This window comes from Phycodurus eques, chromosome 8 (genome assembly GCF_024500275.1).
Source record: "Phycodurus eques isolate BA_2022a chromosome 8, UOR_Pequ_1.1, whole genome shotgun sequence".
NCBI classification, from domain to species: domain Eukaryota; kingdom Metazoa; phylum Chordata; class Actinopteri; order Syngnathiformes; family Syngnathidae; genus Phycodurus; species Phycodurus eques.
In genome coordinates, this window is record NC_084532.1 from 21,740,799 (window position 1) to 21,753,251 (window position 12,453).

General features: G+C 40.3%; 1 protein-coding gene across 4 annotated transcripts in view; it reads right to left on the reverse strand.

Moving 5' to 3' along the window:
- Positions 1 to 12,453, reverse strand: part of ddr2a (discoidin domain receptor tyrosine kinase 2a) — a 34,499-nt gene that overhangs the window by 13,106 nt on the left and 8,940 nt on the right. For all 4 annotated transcript variants that reach the window (XM_061683340.1, XM_061683342.1, XM_061683341.1 and 1 more), the window contains exons 3-5: positions 3,140 to 3,242; positions 928 to 1,153; positions 100 to 247 (exon numbers count right to left, since the gene is read on the reverse strand). In XM_061683340.1, coding sequence (XP_061539324.1) covers positions 100 to 247; positions 928 to 1,153; positions 3,140 to 3,242 — 477 coding nt within the window. The remainder of the gene's footprint in view (positions 1 to 99; positions 248 to 927; positions 1,154 to 3,139; positions 3,243 to 12,453) is intronic.

Here is a 12,453-nt window from a genome sequence, read left to right on the forward strand (position 1 = left end):
TCTAGGGGAGGCCAGGCCAGCCCCTACCCCAAGCACTGGGCTTGGCCCACTCTTTGGCACCAGTCTTTTTTTTTTGTTGTTGTTGATTGTTCATCTTACCCAGCCATTCGCAGCCGTACAGCTCGACCCTCATGCAGACGTTCTGAGAGTTGTCTACGACGGGCATGAAGCGCACGAATCGAGCGACAACGGGGGGCTCCAGGTCCTTCAGCACGATGTCGTAGGCGTTCCTGTTCCCCTCAATCTTCTGCGTGCGACACACACACACGTATTCCTGTCACGCTTTAAAGTTGTTTTTGTTGTGGGCCACATTATAATTAAGCCCGTGGGAACTAGAATGGGCTAACTCCATTTTTGTCATTTTGAAGTTAAGCACCGAGATGAATAGAGAAAAAGGTATAACTTTCCGATGAATACTGTTCTAAATCAAGGGTTGGTTCAGATTTTGACGCATCGGGCGCAAGTGCAACGCTATGACAACTCTCATTTCCAAGATGGCCGCACCCAGGAAACCAGGCTTCACCTCCCGTAAAACATCACAGAAAGTAAGGTTCAGAGATTGATAAAAGAACAACTGTAGTTGGGTGCCAGTGCATCTGCCTGTTAGTAAAGCATGTTATTTACCACCTTTCATGATTAGACAGATGTTTGGACATAGCCCACTATTGCACTAAATGTGCTTTTATTTTGTAATGCCAGTTTGGGTCTTTTCTTTCAGGCAACCAAGAAGCTACTGACCAGGATCCAACCTATGAAACGTAAGATATCAATAGTAGTTCAGTAGCGGATAAAAGTGCAAGCAATATGATCCAATATGATATAAATTGGTATTAAACAGGAGTCAAGGAAAGATTATGGCAAGCTTTTTCACAGGCCGCATAAAATTACCTGGAGTTCTACACTTGCACTCTAAATGGACCAACTCACCTGCTTGCCCTGCCGGTTTCGCCACGAGATCCAGCGGCTGCCATCGCGGCTGTACTTGATCGTGTACACCTGGGCGAACTCGTTGCCGATGCCGCCGGCGTGGCGACCCTGGGTGCCCACCAGGGTGATGAAGTGGAGCGAGCGCAAGTCAATCTGCAGGAACTCCTTGTCGGGCTCCACCGTAATCTCCGGACACCAGGCGCCGTCGCCCTCTTCAAAGTCCAACCTGGGAGGCGAATGCTGGAGTTAGACTTAAGGCTCATTATGTTAGAGTTAACGGCTCAAAAACAGTACACATCGCCGAGTGGAAGGGGAATTGTAGGACAGAGTAGATGTGAGTTGTTCGTCCCAGTTGTTATACAGTAGACCAGGGGTGGGCAAAGCTCCATTCCTTAATTCAGTCCACCATGTGTTTACATTAGTAAGAGTCCTGTAATATGTGTTGCATTAATTTAGCGGTTAGGTTAACATGTATTTATTCGTTATTTTTACATTCATTTAGCTCATTAAATAACTGCAAAATGAACCATTTTCATACAATTGTAAAATATGTTCATGTATTTATTTAATTAGGTATATGGTTAATTAATTTGAATTAAATTAATTATAAATAACACATTACTTCTAAAAAGAAAATATTATTTGTATATTAAAATAACCAATAGTATTTTACATACACATTCAAAATAAATAAATACAAGTTAGTTTTACATAATTGTGTTCAATTAATTTATTGAGTTCATTAAATAATTGGCTATTTATTAGAATTGAATACATTTGAAATAATAACAGTAATTTTACTATTAAAATAAACAATTGTACATATTTTATATACACATTTAAAATAAACAAATAAGTAAATATATAAAATGTACGAAGATGAAGTTTTGTAAAATTTGTTTAAATAATTCATTAATTACAATGAAATTAATTATAAATAACACGAATGAGATTTGATTATTATTTTATGATTAAAATAAACAAATACTTTATATTTCATGGCATTATACACCTAAACTGTATGTTTTATTGAAAAGTGGAAAGATTTATAATAATTAAATCCAATGTAAATAGCCTGATTAAAACATGAGAATGAGTTATTGTTATTAGTTTTTCATATTTTACTTTTCATTTTTTACATACAGATTTTTAACTTTTGTTTATTTGTTTTATCTCATCTACCTGGCAGATCTGTCTGCTTCAAACTCAATTAAAAAATAAAAATAAATTGCCTACCCTTGTTCTAGACTAATATAGAGACATCACAAAGTGTGCATTGTACAGTAAATTGTATCTTTCAGGTGTTTATTATGGGTGACGAGAGAAATGCAGCCAGATGAGAAAGCGCATTACATCATCATCATAAAAGTAACTGAAGGCCACCCGTGTTGTGTTTGGCAAGCATACACACAAGAGACGCACACACCATCTTAATGGTGCTGCTGAGAGTGGTACCGATATGACCGTTTGTGGTTTCCTGAAAATAAACAGGCACCTTGCTGGATTGACCGCCCACACACCAACCCATTATCAGGGTAAACATGCTATGAAGTCTGTGTACGTGTGTGCTTGTAAGTGTGCATGTGTGTACAGAGGTGCGTTGAGATACAAGTTGAATTTGCTCCTTGACCAAAATCATAACTCAAAACATCTTTCCCCACTGAAATGAATGGAATTGCCATTAATCCGTTCCAGCCTTACTGTAATAAGAATAACGCTCTATAATATAGTACTCTCTAAAAACAATCAGTAATGACATAATTTAAATGTAAAGAACTAAACCGTTTTTGTATTATTTTTTTTTTGCTTCACTTTAATGGACATTGTGCTGCTCCTTCTGGTGTGCACACCTTGGCCATTCTATGGCAGTACAATACAGATAAAGACATACACGAAGAACAGTTTAACAACTGACTCAGTAAGCTGCAGTAATATTAGTCATTTTTCGCAAAGGCTGAGAAATATATGCCTGTGAGTGTTTTTTATATTATCTATGTACATGTGTTGCACCACCATTTGTGTTCAAATATCTGTTCCTTTATGCGTTAAAACACAACAACACTGACACTATTTGTTAGCCTGCCTATGACGTTCTTCATTGTTAGTTACGCTTTGTGCATGTATAAATGGACATTTTTGGACTTTTTTAGGGTGCATGCTGGAGAGGGGGTGCACACTGTGCCCGTGGTTGTCTATATGTGAGACACACTACCTGCCGTATCGGGCTGCAGTGGATTCTGACCACTGGCTGGAGGCGGAGATGTCCTCGTCCTGAATCTGTCCTCCGGACATACCCAGGGGGTAACGACACACACCTAAGACACACACACACACAGAACACGTTTCACTATATACATCCCGCACAAACTTGATGAGGAAGATAAAAAATTCCACTTGGCTCGGTGTCAGCCCGGGTCATAAATCCATCATGAAAAGTTGACTCAGTAGGGGGTTGGGGAATCACCAGGCACGAGTGTGGTTTGAAACTAGAATTTTCCCAGTGGAAAATATTTCAAGGGCGTTCCCTGTGGTTGAAAGGTGGCATCTGTGGCCTGAAGGCAACCGTCACAGATTTGATTCCAAAAACACTGAGCGATTGGTGACATGTAGAGTCTAATAGAGAGCCTAATAAAGTAATATGTAGGTCTTTAGCTACAGTATATAGCATAGTATATAGTTATCAATGAGTGAAGATGTTTCACTCCTGGGTGTAGTCTGACTAGTGACGCACTTCCGGTATGCGCCACACGTACACTATTTTGCCAAAAGTATTCGCTCAGTCGCCTTGACTCACATATGATCTGAAGTGACATCCCCTTCTTAATTAATAGGGTTTAATATGACATCGATCCACCTTTTACAGCGATAACAGCTTTAACTCTTCTGAAAAAGGCTTCCCACGGGGTTCAGGAGTGGGAATAGGGAATTTTAGACCATTCTTTCAGAAGCGGATTTCTGAGGCCACGCAGTGATGTTGGACGAGAAGGCCTGGCTCCCACTCTGCACTCTAATTCATCCAAAAGGTGTTTTATCAGGTTGAGTTCAGGACTCTATGCAGACCAGTCAAGTTTATCTACACCAAAATCTTTCATCCATGTCTTTATAGACCTTGCTTAGTGCACAGTCATGTTGGAACAGGAAGGGGCCAGCTACAAACTGTTCCCACAAATTTGGGAGCATTGAGTTGTTCAAAAGCTCTTGGTATGCTGAATCCTTCAGAGTTCTTTTCACTGGAACTTAGGAGCCAATATTTTGGACAATTCCATGTTCCCAAATTTGTGGAAACAGTTCTACTATTTCTAACATGGCTGTGCACCAGTGCACAAAGCAAGGTCAATAAAGACGTATGAGAGAGTTTGTTGTAGATGAACTTGACTTATCTTAACAGAGTCCTGACATCAACAGGATCGAACACCTTTGAAATGAATTAGAGCGGAGACTGAGAGCCAGGCCTTCTTGTCCAACATCACTGTGTAACCTCACAAATACGCCTCCAGAAGATTGGTCAAAAATTCCCGACACACGCTCCTAAACCTTGTGGAAAGCCTTTTCAGAAGAATTAAAGCTGTTATAGTGGTAAAGGGTGCAGAGACGTCAATAAACCCTCTTGCTTAAGAAGGGGATGTCACTTCAGATCATACTGTGTGAGTCAAGGCAGGTGAGTGAATACTTTTGTTGACAATATTGTGTATCTTTACCCAATAAAATGTAAAAAGTTCGACATGTGCAGAGGCTCCACTTCAATGCAACACACACACACACACACACACACACAGCGCCCACCAGTTGCCCCTGCCTGAGCTAATGAGAGGCACTTTAAACATCACATCCCAGTTACAAGATGGTGTGCACACTTATGCAACCACATTTTCTCAGCTATTTTTATGTACCCTCTTGAAAATATATATTTTTTAAATCCGTTGTGTTATACAAGTGACAGGTTACATTAATGGCAGAAAATGTTTTGAAATGATCTCTTTTCTTATATCACAAAACCCTGGCATTAGAATAGGGGTGTGCAGAGTTTTTATATCCACTGTAAATTCAATTGAAATTTTTCCTACTGAAAAATATTAACCTGGAAGACTACCAGCATCTACTGTATTGCTTTTGCTTGACAAAACACATAAAAGGCTTGGAAAAAAAATAAGGATATTGTTGGATCCGAATTACCATCAAACTGGGTTATTGAAATAATAAGCTAGATTCACTGTGTGTGTATGTGTGCGTGCCAGTTTAAACTGGCATGGTAGGATGGCGTGTGCGTAGCTGCATGAGGTCAAGCTGGCTGCTTAGAGAACCATTACGCCCCCATATTGCGGTCAAGTAGAAGCAATATGCCCTCTGTTTCCTGCACGCCCCCTCCTTTACTCTTGTGTGGTCTCTTCTCGTCTTGGGCCTGCCCTCACAAGAGGGAGATTAACCCCAAATAAATTCCAGCTGTTCTAGTAGACTTTTCCTGGCATTTTATTTTGCTTTCTATTAGAAGCCTGAAGGTTTCATGCTAACACTGAAAACCATTTCAAACTCATTACAATACCTTCAAACTTGACGAAGTTCCCAGTTCAATGTTGAAGAAAAACAGCCCCAAATAATGATGCCACAATCATGCTTCACTGTATGTATGGTGTTCTTTTGGTGATGAGTAGTGTGTTCACACCAAATATACTTCACCAATTGGAATTATGGCCATAAAGTTCAACCATGGATTGTGCTATAAAATATGACTACATAAATGTCGGGTAACGCCCACTAGACCACCTGAACTTTATTTAGGGATAATCAGAGGCACATTAAATGGTGTTGTGGACTTCTACTTAACATGAGTTTGAATGTCTTTTTTTAAAATTCTGAACACAGTCACTTATGAGAGGGTATGCACACTTATGCAATCCAATTATCTCTGTTATTTATTTTTACTTCCCCTTTGCAATGTTTCATTTTCATTTTCATTTCAACTGAATTATACAGATTATATGTCACATTATGGGTTGGAAAAGCTTTTAAATTATTTATCTTGGTCTAGTTTAGGACAAGTGGAGAGTTTAAAATCTTCCATAAACCGAAAATGCATTTAGGGGAAATGTGTAGCATCCCAGATTACCCAGAGAAAACACAAACGCCACACAGGAAGGCAGGTTGAGATTCGAACCCTGAACCTCAGAACTGTGAGGCAAACGTGCTCGCCACTATTTCACTGTGCTGTCAAGACAAAAGTCCCTTGATAAAAAGTGAATAACAAATTGATTTTCTCACACGCCATGTAAACTGGCTTAAGTCACTTTGGGATTGAATTGATTGATTTCTGGCCCGGGAAAATTTTACCCTGGTGCTGGTTGGCCGACTCCACCTGACAGGATGTGACCGCCAGGTAACCTCGTTTGCAGTGGAAGAGAGAGAGAGAGAGAGTGTGTGTGTGTGTGTGTGTGTGTGTGTGTGTGCGTTTGAAAATGAAATAAAACAGCCAGTGGGTCACATGACCAGCTCCGGAACGTCAGACGGAAGTTGTGGGTCGACTGAAAGTGCGAGCATGGAACCTGGTCCCCTTTGAGAAGACGCCAGCAACAGCAGAGCTCAAGGTCTCCTATGTCCCCGCTTTCTCTCTGCGCTGATCTCATCCAAATATTTTCTCAACGTGGAAAGCAGAGAGGTTTTTCAGAGCCTTCACTGATGAGACGATAAATGCAAGACCTGATATATATATATATACTATATATATACACTTTAGCAAACCATTTCCAGACGACACAGACTATCATCCTTTCTGATTTTTTCAACTTGGGCCTCAACAACCTTTAGCCTGCATGTGTTTGCTCCCCTCCCCTCGCCCCAGAGCTCTCTGGTTAGAAGTTAGAAGCATGCTACATTAAGCCAAACCGCCGGACTCTTCTAATATTCTCATCCTATTCGAGGTACTCTGCAGGCTAAATAATTACAGTTTTCTGAAGGACGTGGTGGTCAAAAGGCTCAAACAATCACATCCTGACTTGACAGAAAATTTAGAGAGAAATCCCATGACCAGATGTTGGTCTGCAAGGATATCAACACTAAAACAGTAGTTCTCAAACTTCGAGATGAAACTTGGGTACCCCCAAAATAATTTGCGATAAATTATTCTGAGGCGGGATGGTGACCAAGTAGTTAGCACATCAGGCTCACAGTTCTGAAGTTGGGGGTTTAATTCCAGGCTCCTCGTGCCTGCGTAGGTTTACACCTGATACTCCGCCTTCCTTGGGTCAAAAATTTCCAACGTGGATAGGTCACTACTTTTGCAACATATCTTTGACAATGTTCACTGCGATTGACCCCGTGATTGACTTCCACCGGGCTCCTTTTTCGTCATACGGAAAATAATGTGAAAATTATGCCTCACATATCATCTGTTCCTTAGCGCGAATTAAACTTGTAAGTCACTTTTTTAAAAAAATAATTACTCGACGAGGCAGGAAAGTGGCTAAATAGAGCAACCATATCACTAAATTGGCAATACTGACTGTGCTTTTATAAACTAGCTGCTCTCTGGTCACAGCCATGTTGTTGGTTTAAGCAGTGCACATTAGCTAGCAGTGATGAATAAATCTTCAATTTAATTCAATTGGATTTGGTTTAAAACGTTTAAAGACCTCTGGACTCAAGCCATAGGATGTGAAAAAATTTGGAATAGGACTTCAGAGACTAGAGAAGGATTCAATATACTGGATAGACTTTAGATTTGACTCAAGTTCAAATACGCATGACTTTACTTGGACGTGTGTTCAAAGACATCAAATGTAACTTGAACTCAAGTTCAAAGACTTGACAAAGACGCCAAAGTATGAACATTTCAGACATGATTGACTAAATCTTGAAACATCAAGACGAGACTTGGTCTTGTACTTCTTATAGATTTGAGACTGAACATGTGTTGGGCCTCAAAGATTTGAGGCGAGACTGGTCTTTCCACTGGAAGATTTTGAGGCTAGGCTTGGTCTTGCCCCTAAAAGACTGAGACTACTCTGTCTAAATCCTCTACGAATTGAGACAATACTTCCTTTTCTCCATAAAAGACAGAGACAACACTAGATCTTGGCCCTAAAATACTTCAGGCTTGACTTGGTATGGCTCTAGGAAGACTGAGACTAGATTTGTCCTTGCATTAAACGGATTAGAGAATATACTTGACCCTAAATGATTTGCGATTAAACTTGGTCTTGCCCTTAAAAACCTGAGACTAGACTTTGTCTTAGAAGATTTGGGACCAGACTTGAACTTGCTCCTAAAAATAAATAAATAAATAAATAAATAAATAAAATTTTAAAAATAAAAAAAGAGAGAGAGAGAGAGGCTAGATTTGGTCTTGCCATTGGAAGACTGAGACTAGAGTTGGTGTTGACCCTAAAAGCCAAGACAAGACTTAAGGTCTCGCACTAATAAAATTAAGGCTCAAATTGGTCTTGCCGCTTCAAAGACTGACACTCCACATGCCCATTGAAAGACCAAGACTAGACATGGTCTTCTGCCTCAAAGATTTGAGGATAGAATTGGGCTTGCTCCTTGAGAGACTAAAATTGTAGTATATAGTATATATATATATATATATATATATTATAGTTCTTAATAATTAAGACTAGGCTCGGTTTCCCCTTGATAGACTGATTCAAGACCTGGTCTTGCCTATAGAAGATTTGAGATTGGGTTTGGTCTTACCCTTCAAAAAATTCAAGGCTAGACTTGGTCTTGACTGACATTAGACTGTCGGGTCTGTATGAAGGTCGTTTGGCACATCCAAGATGGGGAGTGAGACATTTGAGAATGTTAACGGATGTTAAGACAGCCCGTCCAAATGTTGGTTTTTGCTGTGTTTATTTATCTACCCGACCCACTCAGAGGTGACCCCTGAGGTGAGCAGCGCGGCCAGTCATTTACATGCTTACGCATATCGACCCCCCACCCTAAACACACACACACTACCCATCAGGTTTCACATTGAAGCCACAGAGTCTAAAAATATCAGCCCAGGAGAAGATGGAAAAACACCAGCTTTGTGTTACAGAGCCCGAGAGAGGGAAACGGAGCAAACCTCCATCTCCTCATCATTTGGTTTTCTGAAAGGTGGACTTGTTCACTCATGTTACCATCTAACTTCTAGCGCCAAATACATTCAGACACACACCACAACATGTCTGCAAAATATAAATATACACACAGTATGGACTAACCATTTTATGCTGATGGGTAATGGGACATTTAAGATGATATTACAAATAAACATAAGTTTTGCCAATTGTGTTGGATTTGTTTGTTGATTAATTGTGTCTTGAGACACGTGAGGCTAAATGGAGGGCACTACTTGTCGACCAAGAAACCAGCCCACTGTCTGGTCCAGCTTAGCAACATGAAATTTGGTAGGCATGTCTATCACAAAAAGATTCACAAAAAAACTCTCCAGACACTGTGCCTGAAAATACACAGGGAGTCGGTCATGTTAGGATCATTTTGGCCGCTTCCAGTTTCTACTAGTCCTTCAAAAATGAACATCTCCTTGAGATACTATATGAATATCTCAGCTCACAATTCCATCCATACATTTTCCATATTATTTACGTACTTATTAGAACATCTGGACTACGTTACTACTTATTCCATTAAGGCCAGGGGTGCGCGAGAGGCAGGGTAACGCTTAGGCTGGACGTCAGCGAATCGCAGGGCACATACTGTATGGACAAACATTGGTAAACAAGCATTCATACTAACATTTACACCTAAGGACAATTTAATCTTCAATTAACCTAACACGCATGTTTTTGGAATGTGGGAGGAAACCAGAGTGCCCGAAAAAAAAAACATACAAGCACGGGCAGGACATGCAAACTCCACACAAGAAGGTTGGAGCCTGGATTTGAACCCACAACCTCTGAACTGTGAGGCGGTCGTACTAATCAGTTGGCCAACCGTGACACCTCAGGCTCATAATTAAAAAAATAAAAATTCAACCCCAGAATTGGTAGGCATGAGTAGATGTATATTAAAAAATAAATAAAATAAAAAAAATAAAAACCTCAAGAATCCATTCCAAAAAAGACACATAAAGTCTGCCTGCCATTATGGTTTGAAGCTGCCATTTTAGGTTCAATTTTGGCTCCTTTCTATGGTCCTTCAAAAATGAACTCCTCAAAAAGATATTCTCCAAATGCAACCAAATTTGCACCACGTATACTCAGCAGACGGGGGGACCCTAAATTCTCAAACATTTGAGTGTTTTTGTTATTGCGTGTCGGTGGACCATGGTGGCAGAGTTCGATGACTTCCCATAAAACAGGAAAGTCTAAAAACTCATATTTTTAAAATTCACACTCCAAAGCCAGTTTCATTTTAGCAACATTAAATTTGATAGGCATGTCCATCAAGAGAAGACCCATAAAATGTCTCTCAAAAATCCATGCTCAAAAGGACACAGGAAGTCTTTTTCTTTTTTCTTTTTTTGAAGCTGCCATTTTAGGATCATTTTCAGGGGTCCTTTAAAAGTGAACCTCCTGAAGCCATTTTGTTCAATTTCGACATAAATTGAACCATGTATACCAGACGGACGGTTGACCCTGAACTGTGAAACCTTTGAGTTTTTGTCATTATGTGCAGGCAGAGCAAGAAACTTTAATAACTGAGCTCCACAAGGTCAGAGCTTGTTCCTTGTGTGTGATAAAAGTCCCACCCTGAATGTGCCTCCTACTGGCAGAAATGCATAGATGCAACAACCCGATTGGATTCCCAGACACTCCGATTTCTTTCAAATTCTGTAGACTGGCACCAAGTCCTCTGTCTGGCAACCCATTGGATATGGGAGTCAACTGCTTGTCAATATGCAAAAAACATTGATAGCTTTTTGGCTGTGTGTGCTGTCACCCCCGCCTTTGTATACACACACCCACACACACTTCTTCCTCAATAGTGAAATAACGCTCACCCACTCAGGACTCGGATGGAAAAGACAGGGATGGTATAAACTCCATTGCTGGGGAATTTTAGACAGGGGAAAGTTGGCTTTCCTCAGCATCTCGGCTCGATTAAATTCAGCCGTGACTGTTTCACTGCTGTGGGAAAAAAATAACTCTTTTAGGTGGACGTATCCTGCTTCCATACATTAGAGCAGGTTGAGTGCGGGCTTGTAACGATGCAAACAGACTGGTGAGAAATCCTCGAGTTGTAAACACACTTTCTTTTTTTTTTTTTTTTTTTTTTTCCTGAATTATGAACTTGTTGAACTTTGACCACAATCTGACGCACGAACAGTCCTTTATGTACACACACACACACACACTCACAAACACACACACACACGCATACACACACATAGAAAAAGGCTATTTGAATGAACTTTCCTGATGTCAGAATGTCTGGTATGCATTAGCCACAGACTCCAGTAGAATAACTGGATCCACAGCGAGCGTGTTTTTCAGTCAGATATTTGCATGTGAGCCTGTACACACACACACGCACCTCGATCGCACACGCTGAAAAATAGCAAAGCGAGGTCAAACGACACCAAATTAAAAGTTGAAGGGCAACTATCTGTTTACATTGAAATGGACCACCGCTGGACACCCACTCACTCCACCCGCAAAGCGGCTCTGAATAACCAATTAGATTGGCTGACTGGGGTCATGTGGGAGCAGTTTCAATACACGTGATGAGTCTTTTATCAACATTCTTACCATCTACTGTAGCGTACAGTCGAAATAGATATATATCAGGGGAAATCAATATTTCATCCCCTGCTGAATTTGTAAGTTTTCTCACAAAGAAATTAACAGTTGCTAATTTGTATAGGCAGCATTGTGTCCCATAGTCGTTAGCATGTCTTCCTCACAGTTCTGAGGTTTGGGGTTCGATTCGCAGCCTTACTGGGTACAGTTGTTCTCCCGGTGCTTGCGTAGGTTTTTTCGGATTCGTAAAAATGCATGTTAGGATCATTCAAGACTCTAAATTGTCCACAGTTGTGAATGAGATTGTGAGTGCTTGTTTGTCTATACAGTCATTCCAACATTTGACAACTTTGATATTTTAAAGATTATTTTACCTTCATCAATAAACCATAAAAAGAGTTGCAGACTGTTAGTCTCTTTGTAAGCAAGACAATTTACAGCCTGGGATCAAATAATCACTGTATGTAAACGGACATGATGCTCTCTCTGCCCCATACTTTGTGTTGCATTTGTAAAATAAAATAAAATAAAATCTCTGCACAAAGACGCCAATAAATGGCAAAACCAGACAAACCAGATCCGAGTATTTAGGCGCAGTGAGCCTGCTCGATAGAAAACAGCGACATTCCTGTTGTTGTCGTCAAAGTTGGACTTTCACAACACACAGGCTATATCATGCCAAAGAGTGGGAAGAGTGAAGCAGAAGGATGTAGAAGGGACCAGGCATTTTTTTTTTTTTTTTTTTTTTACAGGGAGTTCACTGTGACCTTTTCTGACTCAATTATAATTAATTGTTATGGAGTTTTAGAAATGCGTCCAAAAAGTAAGACAAATCGGGTTTTTACTG